This window comes from Lontra canadensis, unplaced genomic scaffold, assembly GCF_010015895.1.
Source record: "Lontra canadensis isolate GAN:19392208 unplaced genomic scaffold, GSC_riverotter_1.0 scaffold158, whole genome shotgun sequence".
Lineage (NCBI taxonomy): Eukaryota > Metazoa > Chordata > Mammalia > Carnivora > Mustelidae > Lontra > Lontra canadensis.
Window position 1 is genome coordinate 1671863 of NW_022631152.1, and position 16209 is coordinate 1688071.

A 16209-nucleotide genomic window follows, 5' to 3' on the forward strand; every position below is an offset into this window, starting at 1 on the left:
ATCCCAGGAGCCTGGGATCATGACCTGAGCTGAAGGCAGAGGCTCTAACCCGCTGAGCCATCCAGGTGCCCCTCAGATCGCAGTTTCATGCACGCTTCACAAACTCTCACTTTACAGATATGATGGATTCAGAAATATCTCCATGAACTCTCAATTTTTGTCCCACTTTGGGCTGGATGTGTATAGCTCCTTGTAATGCCCCATGAACTCCTGGTTTTCCCACATCAGGCTGAAGTAGGGAGTGACTGCTTTTCCAGTTCTCCAACTACAATCTTTCCGACCTTCCCACCCCCATGTCTCCCCATACCTGTGTAATCCCTATTTTCTATATTAAACTCCTCATTCTTGTATTAGCTATACTGTCTCTGTTTTCCTAGCTGAACCCAGGCTGACACAGAAGTGAATGGATCTGATTATTGGGCAATAATCAGAGCTCACCAGTCAGAACAAATTTTAATATCTTTACCAATTAAATTATTTTCATATTTAAAAATATATATGAGTTTCCAGGATCCATCCCTAGAGAGGCGTGCAAACTATATGGCAATCAGCATTTGTGCTTTCATAAGTTATTTTGTTAACATAGTAACAGAGTTCTGACCTTTAGTATTGATTCCAACTAGTAAATCCAAGGTTTCTTGGAGGGATTTGTAATACTTAAGATTTTCTGGAGGAAGGAAGTTGAAAATAATATTTTTTCTGTGTCAAAATGAAACATTTTTATATTTGTTTTACATTATGCTCAGCTACTCTAGCCAGAATGTATTGCTTTGGGTTTTTGTTTTGTTTTGTTTTGTTTTTGTTTTGTTTTGTTTTGGTTTGCTTTTGGTTTTAGTTTGTTAGTTCTTGTTTTTAACAGAGCTAGGACTGGAGGACAAATGGTCAGAGTGATTGACTCTCAGCATTCATTCCTGGCCAACAACTGGTGTCAGCCCACCGTGGTAATCTCATTTCCCTTACCGGGAACTCACTTAGGAGCAGTATGTGACACAATTCTGCCTGAGAAGAAGTATGCTGTGGGTTTCAGGGGATGGTTTTCCTACTCTTAAAAAATAAAACTCTGGAGAGAAAGACCCCTTTTTTTCTCTGGATGTTGCCATATCTGATGTGAGTACTAGAATGGCTACAGCTCTCTTGCTGTGAGTCTGAAGATTGAAAACAACACCAAAGATGGGAAAGCAGAGCAGCGGAAAGAACTGGTCCCTCATGATACTGTTGAATCACTGGCTCATCCAATCCTGTCCTACCTCTGACTTCCCTCTTCTGTGAGATAAGACATTTGCCTATTGTTTAAACTGGTTTCAATTGGGCTCTGAATCTCTCATACCCAAAAACATATAAATTCAGAGCAGCCCAAACATGGTTAGAAAGAACTGCAGTTAGTCCATCAATGATGAGTTCACAGAAGATAAAGTAGGTTTTCTCAAGGGAAAGACAGAATTTACATTTAAACTAATGAAAGCTAGAGATTAATACTAAGATACAAAACAAAAAAACTCAATCATTGGAGACTTCAAGATTCTCCCAGGATAATGGCAGTTTTCTAAACTCATAGCTCTCTACAATCTTTCTATAAAACAGAGAGACCAAGAGAACAATTCACTCATAACCCTTGTCCATAGCACAACTAGAAGGCAATGAATATTACAAGGTTTATTTGGTATGCAGTTAGGGAAATAAACATATGAGACAACAGAAAATTTGTCCTGGATCCCTTACTAGGCAACGAATTAGGTAGCTACTGTAGTAAAACATAAATAACACTACTACGGTTAAACATTCCTGGAAAACGGGTTCCCCATGCTGGGTAGAAATATTAAGCAATATAAACACTGTATCTATATTCTTCCTTTAAATGTAATTAGTTTATTTCCCTGTTTACAAGACCTGTAGAAAAAGATGAATCATCTTTGCATGATACAGCAGGCTTTCCTAATCTGGCCTCAGGTTAATAGCCAGCCCCACCCAACTCTCCACTGTAACCCAGGGATTTGGGATTTGAATGACTTGGAATCGATTCTTACTAGCTGAGTGTCCTTGGACAAGTTACTGTAGGTCACTCAGTCTCAATTTCCTCATCTGTAAAATAAGGATAATAATACCTACCTGTCACAAGGGTCATATCTAAGTTAAATAATATTATCTATATAGACTGCTTAGCAGAGCAGTTGGCTTAGCATAAACGTTGATGTGTCAACTCTGATTACCTCCAAATCTGTCAAGCACTCTTACACCTCTGTGCCTTGGCATGTGCTGTGTTCTCAGTCTAGTGTGCTCATACCTTCCTTCTTTGTCTTTCTCTGTTCAGCAAACTGCCCTTCCTCTGTCAAATCCAAGCCTATTTTCACTTAGACACAACAATTCCACCATTGTGTTCTGAAGCCTTCATAGACACTGTTTCCTTTCTATGCCTACCAGTGGTTGGTGGAGACTCAGTAAATACATGTTAAATGAATGAACTAACAAAGCATAAAGAAGATTGACCAGAATGGAAGGAATGATTTATGAAAAACTGATCGCAAAATGTAAAATTCAGAGAGTTTTAAAAGGTTGCTTGCCTTCACTACACAATCTTAGGCACTATCCCATAAATGCAAGAACACATCTTTTTTTATCGTGTTCTCTGCCATGTCTACTAACTTTTTTTTTTATATTTCCTCTTACAGTTCAAAATTTTGCTGACTCACAGACCAAAATGGCCATTGTCATGAAGACTGGTAGAACAAAGGAAGGGTGGAGTTGTTTAGCTTTACCAGATGATTGTAGTGCAAATGAGCCGTGGGAAGAAGAAGTGGAAGACCTGGTCACCTGGACCTACACTCTTGATACAGACATTTTAGAAGACTCAGCATGATGCTCCAGGATTTAGGAAATGAACAGCCTCAACCACAGCTCCGCTTCATGAGGCAACTTTGGAACTTGGATTCCATTTTTTTTTTTTTTCAAGTTGCCCTCACATCAAGTACAAATTAGAAATATAAGTATAAATCAGTGAATATGTTTCTCTGAATTTTTTGAGCTCTACTTCATTGCTTGAAGCTAAGTTAACTGAATTAGGGGTGTTCATTGTGGCATTTCAATCAGTGGTATTACACCCACAGTTGTTAGGCTATGGGTTGCAAGTTTTTGCAGACAGGGACAAGATATGAGTCAGGAAGAGGCTGGGATAGGAGGGGAGCTCTCAGTACCTTCAGAGCCTGGACATTAACCAAAGAGAGGGATCTTTACGGATGTCTACATCTGCCTGGTTTAGTGTTATGTTTTCTCCATATTCAAAGGATAAGATGTCATCCATCCACCAGTTTTCCTCTTCTCTTTTCTTCCAGAAAACATGTTCTGTTTCCTCTTTGACCTTATTCCTTCATATTCTCATATCTTTATTTTCTTCCTCTTTTTTTTTTTTTTTTTTTTTTTTTTTTTTTGCTTCATTGCCTCAGCCTGCAAATGCACTTGGGTCTCTCCTATTTTAAAATATGTCTCTACCTTTGACCCTACATTTCTACTTCCCTCAGCACTGTATTATTCAGGCGTACCTGGCTGGCTCAGTTAGTGGAGTGTGGGACTCTTGATCTTGGGGTTGTAAGTTTAAGCCGCATGCTGGGTGTAGAGATTAAAAATAAGATCTTTAAAAAACAAACACTATATTATTTGTATTTTCTCAGCTATGCTGATTGATAAGTCTATTGTTTGCCATCTTTATTTCTTAGATTCCCTTCCCATTTGCATTCCACGGCACAATAAAATCAGTCTTCTGCTTACGTTACTTGATTAAAATTCACCAGGATCACCAAAGGCTTCCGTATTGCCTAAATTCAATAGCTTCCTTATCTTACTGGACCTCTAGGCTGTATTTGATATTATCGATCACTTCTATCTTTTTTAATCTTTATTGCCTCACCTTTGAAGAGGCTTGTTTTGAGGCCCACAAACACCATAAATATATGTACATATAAATATGTATATCTCCATAGAGACCTAGGTAGATGCCTGACTTTGGATCTAGTTGTTAAATAGGTCTCTCCCTCACTTCTGAGGAAATGGATTTTACTTCCTATGAAAAAAGAAAAAAAGTTGTTATATGTACTCTAGTGTCTGGGCTAGCTAGCTGCTTTCAAGTCGGCCTGTGGTAGTTCAGACAATAAGGCAAGTGACTGTAGTGCTTAACACTTTTATTATCCTCCTCAACCAGAACCAGAAAATTCTAGCAGCTGTCCCAGATCTTCCCCTCCTTTTGTCAATGCCAAAGTACAATGAAAAGCCAACTTCATGATCCTGCCCAACTTGATAACAATCAGAGTTATTTTTATACCCAGTGAAAAGTGCCATTGTGAATTGCCTATCCCATACCTCAGTGAAATTATAGAATGTAGTAAAAAAATGCATTTGCTGATGGTCATACTGACGGAGGATGGGCCTCTGACTCTTCTCTGTTTTTCTAGGAGGACAAACACAGATTGTCAACAGATATAAAGCTGTCACCAGGAAATTAAAACTGAAAGAACTATGTTAGTCAACCAAAAATATTTCCTTAATATCTGCTGTCTTATATTTTATTCTTTCCATTTAATCTCTTTCTTTCAGGACAAAGAAGTTAAGTTTGTTGCTTTCTTTTCCTACAACGAGAAGACCTGGGGGTAAGAGTGGGTGATGGGGGAAGGAGGGATAGGGAACAGAGACGCTCTTTTGGAACAGAGACTTTAATCAGTAGAACAGGACAGTTTATTTAGTTACCTTCACTATAACTCTGGCTATTCATTCTGGGTCTTCAATAGAAATTTCCCTTCTACCTCTGGCTCTTGGTGAGAGGTTCCTTTGGGTTCCATCCCAGTGCTCTTCTTTACACATTTTTTTTTTTTTTAAATGTTGCCTTTGTCAGAGTTTTACCTCCCACACATATTGTCATTCTCTGACCTTTTTTCTACCTGCCTTAAAAAGCGTCTTCAATTCAATGTCCCCCATGCATCTGAAACTCAACATGCCTGGTTTAAACTCATTTCTCCTCCTCCTCCACCTTCTGCCTCTTATGTTTCTTTTTCAGTTAATGGAACAATCACAGGATAAAAACTCGGAGATCACTATAGATTCTCTCTTTCAGTTATGACCAATTGATCACCAAGACTTGCAATACTTGCAATATTATCTTTTAGATATCTCAAATCCATCTTCTCATTCCTGTTCTTACCGTTACTTTACAGTATGAAGCCCTTTTAATCAGTAGGTGGGATTATACTTTTCTGTAATGACATCATTCACTTTCCTAAAATTCTTCAGACCATCTCTGCTTATGAGAGAATGTCCAAATCACAATGGCCTTCGTGTCAGCCCTCACCCACCCTCTCCAACCTCATCCACAACTTCCCACATCATGCCCCATGTTACCGAACTCCAAAAGATTCTCCAAATGTAACATGCTTTTTCCTGCCTTTGCTTATGCCATTTTCTTTATCTGGAATGGCTTTTCCCTTCTTCACTTGACTAACTCCTATTCATCTCCTAAAGCTCAATTCATCATTTCCACAAAATTTTCTTGGCATGCCTCAGACCCACCCCAGGCTGGGCTAAGTCTCAGTCTCTCTCTCTCTCCCCTTCTCTCTGCATATGTGTATGTGCATGTACAGCTATATTATATTGAAATTTTCTATTTGCCCATCTGACTCTTACACAAAACCTGGAAAGTATAATCCAATCAGACTCCATCTCAGAGATATTTCATAGTGTAGGACCCACATACCAACATTTGCCACAATTCCTTCACCTCATACAAAAGCTCCTGTTTCACAGTCATAGAAACTGCTGTTAAAAAATGAACTTGGAAAATTTAGCAAATTGGTGAATTTCAAAGTGACAAAGAGGGGAGCTTTTATTAATAAGCAGGAGTACCTTGAAAGAGTTGATTCTGGAAAAAGTTGCTAGATTTTTTAAAAAACAGGTTTAGTGAGATATGACTGACATACAATAAATTGAACTACATTAAGTGTACAATTTGATAATCTGACAGTCACGTAACCATCACTGCTATTAACATGGTGAAGCCATCTGTCACTCCCCCCCAAAGTTTCCTCATACCTCTTTGTAATATCACTCCCCTGCCCAGGCACTTTTCACTTCTCATTCCCAGGAAATCACCGATATGCTTTCCATCATTATAGATTACTGTGAATTTTCTACATTTTTATTAAATGGAATCATACTGTAAATACTTGTTTTTGCCTAGCTTCTTCCACTCAGCATTATTTTGAGATTGATTTGTGTTTCGTGTATGTCATTCATTCATCCTTATTGCCAAGTAGTATTCCATTCTATAGGCATACCACAATTTATTTATTCTTTTGCCTGTTGATGGGCAATTTGTTTCCAACTTGAGACTACTACAAATATAAAAGCTGGTGTGGCAGATCCACCTGCCGATGACCAGAAGTGAGTCATGCCCTTGTATGATCCCCTCCCCATGAGTGTGAAGAATACCCAGGACTTATTTCTAGCCAATGGAATATGACAAAGGTGATTGGATAGTCACCGCTGTCATTGTTACATTAGCTAAGACTCCATCCTAGCAGACAGAGATTCTTCTGCTGGGTTTGAGGACATAAACTGTCATGTTGTAAAAAAGGCTGCATAGTCAGGGACTGCCTGCAACCTCTAGGAGCTGAGAGCAGCCCCTATGTGGCAGCCAGCAAAATAAAATAGGGGCTTTGGGCCTACAACCAGAAGAAATTGAATCTTTCGGTAACTATGTGAGTTTGGAAAAGACCTGACTCCCTGAGAGGAATGCCGCTTGGCCAACGCCTTGACTTCAGCTTTGTAAGATCCTGAGCACCCAGCCAGGGCAAGCCTGGACTACAAAATTACAAATGTGTGTTGTTTTTAAGCTGTTAAATTTGTGGGACTTTATTATGCAATGATAGAAGATTCATCTAGATTATACGAGCATTTGTGTAAATGGCTGGATCACATGGTGCATAAATTTTTAAGAGATTGGCAAACTGTTTTTCAAAGGGATTTTACAATTTTACATTCCCACCAATAATGTACGAGAATTCCAGTTCCTTCATATTTTGGCCAACACCTGGTATGATCAGTCTTTTAAGTGTTGGTCATGCTAAAGGATGTGAAGTGGCATCTCATTTTAATTTGCATTTCCCTAAAGCCTGTGATGATGAACACCTTATTATGTACTTACTTGTCTTCATCCTCTGTTTTCTGATGAAATATCTGTTGAAATCTTTTGTCCATTTGTTATTGGGTTGGTTGGTTTTGTACTATTAAGTTTTAAGAGTTCTTTCTGTACTCTGGATACAAATCCTTTATCAGATAAATGATTTACAGATAGAAAGTTTGCAAACCAGTGGCAAGTTTGCCACTTGTCTTTTCACTGTCTTAATAGTTTTTTCAAAGAATGGAAGTTTTTACTTTTCATCAACTCCAACTTACTGATTTTTTATTCCTTGTATAGATTGTATTTTTGGTGTTGTATCCAAGAAATTCTTGCCTAATACAAGATTACAAAGGTTTTCTTTTATTATTTCTTATAGGAATTTTATAACTTTAGATTGTCTTTTAGGTCCTTTTGAGTTAATGTTTGTATATGGTAAAAGGAATAGATCAAAATTTGTGTGTTGACTATACTGAGTCTTCCCAGGCATGAATTCCTTATTTATTTGGGTCTTATTTAATATCTCTTAGCAATACTTTATAATTTTCATTGTCCATGTGTTGAATATCTTTTTCCAGGTTTTTTTTAATTTTATTATTTTTTTTTATAAACACAATGTATTTTTAGCCCCAGGGGTACAGGTCTGTGAATTGCCAGGTTTACACACTTCACAGCACTCACCATAGCACATACCATCCCCAATGTCCATAACCCCACCACCCTCTCCTGACCCCCCTCCCCCCAGCAACCCTCCGTTTGTTTTGTGAGATTAAGTGTCTCTTATGGTTTGTTTCCCTCCCGATCCCATCTTGTTTCATTTATTCTTCTCCTAACCCCCAAACCCCCCACATTGCATCTCCACTTCCCTGTATCAGGGCGATCATATGATAGTTGTCTTTCTCCGATTGACTTATTTTGCTAAGCATAATACCCTCTAGTTCCATCCACGTCGTCGCAAATGGCAAGATTTCATTTCTTTTGATGGCTGCATAGTATTCCATTGTGTATATATACCACATTTTCTTTATCCATTTGTCTGTTGATGGACATCTAGGTTCTTTCCATAGTTTAACTATTGTTTGCCAGGTTTTTCTTTGAGGATTTCATAATTTTTGGTGCTATTTTAAATAGTGTTATTTCTTAATTTTCAAATGTTCTTTGCTAGAATATTGAAATACAACTGATTTCTGTACATAGAAACTGATTTCTGTACATTATATCTTGATACATAGGTAATCTCATTTATTACTTCTAGGAGCTATTTTGTAGATTCTCTCAGATTTTCTATGATTGTCTAATCATACTGTTGTCAGATAAAAACAGTTTTGCTTCTTCCTTTTAAATCTAGATGCATTTAGTTCTTTTTCTTGCCTTACTGTACTAGTCAAACTCTCAGTACAATATTGCAAAATAGTGGTAATAAGTGGATACCATTTCGTCTTGTTCCTGAACATAGGAGGAAAGCAATCAGTCTTTTGTCAGTAAGTGTAATGTTAGCTGTATAGTTTTTAAAAATGCCCTTTATCCAACTACATTCCTGCCCTTCCCAATTTGTGATGAGTTTTTCATCAGAAATAGAAGTTAGATTTTGTCAGATGCTTTTTTGTGTCTATTGAGATGAGCACGATTTTTCTTCTTTTTTTTTTAGCATGGTAAACTACATTGACTTACTGACTTTTAATATTAAAGCAACTTTGCATTCCTGGGACAAACCCAGTTTGCTCATGGCATATCATCCTTTCATATGTTGTTAATTTGATTCATTAATATTTTGTTTAGAATTTTGACATCATTTCTTGAGGGAAATAAGTTAGAGTTTTCTTCAAGTGTCTTTATCTAGATTTGGTATTAGAGTAATGCCAGGTTTATAGAACGAATTGGGAAGAATCCTCTTCTTTATAATTTTCTGGAAGAGTTTTTATAGAACTGGTATTATTGCTTCCTTATATGTTTGGTAGAATTCACCAGTATAGCCATTTGGGCCTGGATTTTTCTTTGTGAGATGGCATTAAATTACACTTTCTTTATGTTAAATGGCCTCATAGTTATTTAGCTTATGCATTTGTTCTTTAGTGACCTTTGGTGGTTTACATCTTTCAAGGAATGTGTTCATTTTGTCTAAGTGGTCTAATTTTTTGGCATAAAGGGATTCATAATATTTCTTTGTTATCCTTTTAATATCTATAAATTCTGTAGTTATACCACTTATATTTTCTCTTGCTTTTCCAGATTAGTCTGGCTAGAGGTTTATCAATTTTATTGATTATAAAGAATGAGCTTTCAGGTTAATTTATGTTCTTTGTTGTTTCCTATTTTACTGCTTTCTACTATATTATTTATCATTTCCTGTCTTTTGCCTACTTTTGTTTTAATTTACCTTCATTCTCCCTTAATTTGTTAAAATGAAAACTGAGGTCATGGATTTGAGACTTTTCTTCTTTTCTTTTAAGGTTTTATTTATTTATTTATTTGAGAGAAGTGTGAACAAGAGAGACAGAGAGAGAATATGCATTGATATGCACGCATGTGCTCAAGCACAGGGGAGGGGCAGCAGGAGAGGGAGCCCGGGGAGGGGCTTGATCCCAGGACCCCGGATAATGACCTGAACTGAAGGCAGATGCTTAATCAACTGAGCCACCCAGGTGCCCCCTTTTCATCTTTTCTAATAAAAGAATTTAGTACTGTGAGTTTCCTTCAAAGTACCGTGCTGGTAGATTGCCACTAATTTTTAATGAGTTATATTTTCATTTTTACTCAAAATATTTCTAATTTCCTTTTGGTTCTTCTTTGACCCATATGTTATTTATTTTTTAATTGTTTTATGTAACTTTATCTTTCTATTATCTTTCTATTGTTGATTTCTACTATAATTCCATATGGGAAGAGAATATGCTGTGTATGATTTTAATTCTTTTAAACATATTGGTACATGTTTAATGGTTCATAGTATAATCTAGCTAAGCAAATATTCCATATACATTTGAAAAACATGTATATTTTGCTATTGTTGAATGGATAGTTCTATGAATGTAAATTAGGCCAGGGCACCTGGGTGGCTCAGTTGGTTAAGCATCTGCCTTTGGCTCAGGTCATGATCCCAGGGTCTTGGGATGCAGCCCCACATAGAGCCCCACATTGGGCTTCCTGCTCAGCAGGGAACCTGCTTCTCCTTCTCCTCCCCACCCCTGCTCTCTCAGTCTCTCTCATTTTCAAATAAATAAATAAAATCTTTTTTAAAAATGTCAATTAGGTCAAGCTGGTTGATTGTATTGTTCAAGTTTTCTGCGTCTTCATGGATTTTCTGTCTGCTTGCTCTATCAGTTATTGAGAGAGATGTGTTCGACTCTCTGAAACTGTAGGTTAACCTATTTCTCCCATCAGTTCTATCAGTTTTTGCTTTGTGTATTTTGAATCTTTGTTGTCGGGTTTGAAAACATTTAAGGTTATTGTGTCTTCTTGATGAATGGGCCCATTTATCATTATGAAATGATCTTCTTTGCTTTGAAATCTACTTTGTCTGATAATCATATAGCCAATCCAGTTTTCTTCTGATTAATATTAACATGATATATCTTTTTCTATTCTTTTGTTTTAAAAAAAAATTTTATTTGACAGAGAGAGAGAGCAAGAGAGCACAACCAGAGGGAACTGCAGAGGGAGAGGAAGAAGTAGGCTCCCCACTGAGCAGGGAGCCCCACATGGGACTCAATCCCAGGACTGCAGGATCATGACCTGACCCGAAGGCAGATGCTTAACCAACTGAACCACCCAGGCGCCTCTATTCTTTTGCTTTTAACCTATTTGTTACAGTTTTACCTATCTCTGGAGTTTTCAAAAGAATTAAAAAAGATGTATTACTTATAACAGAGCAAAGGACATAGTGAATATTTAGTATCTGTTAATTACTGTGACTATTTGCTATTTCTCTTTATTCAAAGCAATAAGAACAGTTCCTAACATGTCAGACTGCATTCATTACCCGGCTATAGTTATATTTTCTACTTTAGGATGTAAACAGAAAAAAAAAATACTAAAAATACATGAAGGCCAAAATAGAAATTTTTTCTTTAACCAAAGAAAAAAAAGAGCTTCAATCTGTCATATGCTTACTAGCCACATAACCTTGGGCAAATTACTTAACCTTCCTACATCTTGGTTTCCTAATCCGTCAAAGATGGATAACAATGACACCTAAGTTCCTACAGTTGTTGAGAAAATCTAATGCACAATACATTAGTATTTGTAAAGTACTAGGAACAGTGCCTAACCCATAATAAACGCCATATATGTTTGATAAAATAAAAAACACATTTTACTTCCTCCTAGTAATTGTTCTAATGAAGTGTCAAAGAAATTCATATTCAGAAAGCCTAATAAATTGCAGTTTTATGAAATATGCAGGTGACTTTGGTGGAAGTTATCAGTGGTTGACTCTCTGTGACACAATATCATTCCAAGATTCATTTCCAATCTGATTAATATGGCGCAGGTGGTACCATTGGGGGTTGGGAGTGTCACTTTATAACGAAGCCCCATGACTGAGTGCATAGCCTGATTTGGAGAGAGTTGTCAAAGTCTAAATTTGAGGTCCCGTGTGAACATGAGTCCCAGCCACCTTGTGATAAGCCCAGGTGCTTTCAGAGAAGACAGGAGAAAAGGAGCAGGAAATTCCATTTTTTGAAAATTTCCTAGAATGTTTGGATTTGTCTTTAGAACCTTAGAGTTAGGTTTTTAAATTTTGCCTTTTTGTTTTTGACTCCTCTTTCCCTCCAGATGGCACCAGTTAGCTGCTATTTTCTGTACTGTAGTCAAGGTGCACTGACTTTCCCTAGAAGCCAGGCACCAGCTTACTATGCTTTTAAAGGCTTGCATGGCACATTGACATTTTATAAGGGCAGAAGTATTCTGCTTTCCCTTCCCAGGAAGATGTTTACTCAGTGCTGGGAAAGGTTTACTAAGAGGAAAATAACCCAGAGCTTACACATTATGCACATTGATAAAATCACCGAACCAACCTCCTGAAGAAATCCGTCAGTCCTCACCACTGCCTTCAGGCAGGACCACACAGACACCACCCTCTTGTAGATGAGAATGAGTACAAAGAGAGAACAGTAAAGTTTAGGTTTTTGTTTGATGACTTCCAGATATCATGCATCCACTGAAAGCGGCTTTGCCTCCTACCTGAGGGAGGGAGGAAGTTCTCCAGGGGCTGGCAGAAAGCCAGAAGGCTCCAGGGCCTGTACACCTAGAGAGCCCTTTGCCTTCCCACTTCTCACCTACAGGCCACGGTTATCTAAATGCCAAGCATCGCTGGGTGGGTGGGGGGGTCACGGGAGACCCTGTCCTAGGCATCTCTGTTTATTTATTAACAAAGTATACACAGAGGCCTAGAATTTAATTATCTTTTTGTTTTGCTTTGTTTTTGGAATTCCACAATTAAATTTAAGTCACTGTCTCCAGAGAGTGAGATCTAAATCTTAACCCAATATTCAATCCCAGGAGGAATATTCAATATTCACCTTCCAAGAGGGAGTTCTTTTTGCTAATCTGATTCCCAGATGCAAAACCATAAACCCACTTGATTTGAGGTTTTCATCATAAAAGATGGAGAACAGCTGGCTTTCATTTTCTGAACAGTATCCCTTAATACATCTGAAGGTTAATTTTAAGTGTTCCATACTCTCCCACTATCCGTACTAACTAACCCCAGCCTTTTTTGCTTTTCGTCATGGCCTGAATGTCCAAACCCCCTTTCCGACTCTTCGTCTCACTTTTAAGTTCTGGAGAATAGACTAGAATTGAAATGAAAAGTGATCACTTGAACAACCAAGGATAATTATATTTGCAAGTCGAATTCTGTTTCAACAATACGGTTGCGATATCCAGTCTGACCCCCTGAGGCTTTTTATGTGTCTCAACAGCTAGCTCATGTTACTGATGCTCTACTGATGGAAACAAACGTTTCCTCTAGAGCAAAAGTCACATATAGCAAATGTGTCTGCAAGCTGCTATCCATTTTGAAATCAGGCTACATAATTAAGGTGCTGTTCTGGCTGAGTGTATATATAATAATTAATGTATAATAAGTCTAAAACGTCAGTCCATGTCACCAATAAAGGCTATTAATAAGATATTACTTTAATGTTAAAAAATGTTCAGGTTATAACTCTGAGTTCTCATATCATGTGACCACAGAAGTAAACTTTTTTCCACATTCAGCTGTGACTCACAAAAGACCTAATAGAGGATTAAAGAAATAGAGACTTATTTTTCCTCATAAAACAAGGAGCCCTGAGGTGGGAAGTTACTGGCACTGGTCCAGCTACTTATGCAATGATGCTATCAAAGAACAAGCATTTTCTGTATTTCTCCTCTGACAGCTTTAGAGCATTGGCTTTTGTCTTCAGATGTTCTGCTTCATGATTACAACATAGCTGCTGAAGCTCCAGGCTTCACCCCTGTGTTTTACCTCTGTGTGGAAGAAGGAGAAAATAGGAAAGGGGAGTGATGCTGGCTGCTATTCCTCTGTCCAGAGCAAATGGCTACCTCAAAGAGATTCAGTGTCTTCAGTGTTAGAAACCAAAACTGCTAGCAAATTTAAAGTCAGTCCTGTTAACAATTTATCCACACATTCACTGTTTTAATTCATTGCTGATTCAATAGGAAGTTTTCAATATCTTTTGCTATATTTTAAAATGCATTTAATAATTGATAAGGGAGAAAATGGATATATATATATATACATTAATTGATAGATTTATCAGTCATATATTATATATATATATCATACATATATGTATCAATTTGTATTTTATATTTTTTTACTTGCAAAATGTCCAGGTTGCTTTGACACGGATGGGCGACAGTGAATTGAGACTATAGGAAGTCTAGGCATTTTCATCTTGTTTGGGCTAGCAAATATCCTGGCTGGCCTAGGACACAGGCTTTTAACCTTTCCCATGAAATGAGTAGATATAAAAAGTCATGATACAGAGCCCTCCTTGAAGGAATTTCTTTTCAATCATAAAATAGCTTATAATTAATAACAGGATGATTAGGCCCATTCTATATTTCAGAATTTGTAGACTTCAGTAATATAAGCCATCCATTGACAGACCATAAACAAAGGGAGGCTTAGACAACAGTAGCAGTCAGGGCTGGTCAGGCCCAAGGTGGCCCCGGAAAGAGACGGCTTAATGTTAGCATCCAGTACAAACTGCAGGTCTGGATCCAAGAGACCTTGATGGGAGAACAAGGTACTCCACAATTAAGAGCAACTTAGGGGCGCCTGGGTGGCTCAGTGGGTTAAAGCCTTTGCCTTCAACTCAGGTCATGGTCCCAAGCGTCCTGGGATCAAGCCCGGAATTGGGCTGTCTGCTCAGCGGGGAGTCTACTTCTCCCTCTCTCTCTGCCTGCCTCTCTGCCTACTTGTGATCTCTATCAAATAAATAAAATCTTAAAAAAAAAAAAAAAAGAGCAACTTAGATCATTTTCTAAGAGTGGTAAAGCATAGTATCTTGGAGTTGGTGGGGGTAGGAAGACTCAGCATTCAAGACTAACATGTCAGAAAAGCTATGAGATGTAGAACTGCTTTCACTCTATTAATAAGAACATTTTGAGACATATCTAAGTCTCCCAGACTTGGGTCCTCAGTTGATTGCCTAAGTGATAAAATAAGTCCAGAGCCATGGTCCCATATTAAGAGATCGGATTTGTACCAAGAGAGAACCAAAAAATCTCAAGCATTCTTTTTTACCTTTATCTTAATTTTGCCAAAAAAGTTAAAAGAACCTTTTCAAAGAATGTTTAGACTCACAAGATAGCTACGTGAAAGTGAACATTTACTTACCCTACAAAGAAGTAAACCTCCAGAACATGCTACCTTGTTTTAGTCAGAGCAACTAAAAGATACCCTATCTCACTTTGCCAAAAATAATAAACACACAATTAGTACTGAAGTAAAAGACTTGGAAGTGGAAAAAAAAAATCTGAATTTCATCAAGGAGCTTGGGAAATTCAGATCTGAATAGATACAGTATTTCAAATTCACTTTGCCTTCCAATTTAAAAAGTGATACATGAACTTTAAGAAAAATATGAATCTGGGGGAGCCTGGGTGGCTCAGTGGATTAAAGCCTCTGCCTTTGGCTCAGGTCATGATCCCAGGGTCCTGGGATCGATCTCTGTGTCGGGCTTCCAGCTCAGCAAGGAGTCTGCTTCTCCTTCTCCCTCAGCCCCTCCTTCCTGCTTCTGTTTTTTTTCTCTCTCTCTCTCAAAAAAATAAAATCTTTAAAAAATAATTATAATAAGAGAGGTTGGACCAATTGCTGGTCCCAGTAGGCCTTCAATAAATTTAGCCTTTGCTCCAGGGTTAGAGGAGAAGCTGGGGAGCAAGGCCAGTGCCACCACAGGCCCATGGGCCCTGTGTTGAAGCAGTGTCCAAACACAGCGGGTGATTAGAGAGGGCCAGTCATCCCGTGCAGCCCGTGCTGGGGTGGGAGGAGGTAACAATGGCAGTCCTTATTAGTTACTGGGCATTATTTCACTGATGTTCACAATTCACTGGACGGATATTTTTCTCATTGCAGGGATGAGGTCACTGGGGCTCAGAAGTTAAGGAACTCTTTTGAGATTAGAATCCAAGATTCCATAAAGGTCTTAAAATTTTATTCTGCTGGGGAAAACCTGCAAGTAGATCAGATTTCAGTTGAAACGTAGCTTGGGAGCCTGTGAATGTGCTGCAGAGCTCCAGAATGAGCTCCAGAATCCCCAAACGGCACCTCTTAGACAACCTGGGAATTAAAGCAAGGAGAAGACCCAAATTCTGGTGTCCTAGGTGGGATCATCGGGGCTCTTTTGTGTGGCCAGCAGATGCGTCTCCAGGACCCTGCAATGCCCCCAGCCTGCCCTGAGTCAGGCCTGGGAGATCACATCACAGGTCTCCTTCCCTCCCAGCCCAGCTGATTTGGCAGGCTGCCAGCCTAACAGCCAGGGCATTTGCAGAGGTCTGAATTTAATAAATTTCTACTTCCTGTAGAAAACCGGTTTTCTCAGTGG

General features: G+C 38.3%; 1 protein-coding gene across 3 annotated transcripts in view; it reads left to right on the forward strand.

Moving 5' to 3' along the window:
• The window catches only part of UBE2U (ubiquitin conjugating enzyme E2 U), a 58853-nt gene extending 55909 nt beyond the window's left edge, over positions 1 to 2944 (forward strand). Inside the window, exon 9 of one of the 3 annotated variants that reach the window (XR_004381176.1) lies at positions 2667 to 2736. Coding sequence is in view for 2 of the 3 variants with exons in the window: in XM_032844870.1 (XP_032700761.1) it covers positions 2667 to 2854 (188 nt within the window). In the remaining variant the exon portion in view is untranslated. Of the gene's footprint in view, positions 1 to 2666 lie in introns of all 3 variants that reach the window. The other 2 variants (XM_032844870.1, XM_032844871.1) reach the window with 2 other exon arrangements.
• The last annotated feature ends 13265 nt before the right edge of the window (positions 2945 to 16209 follow it).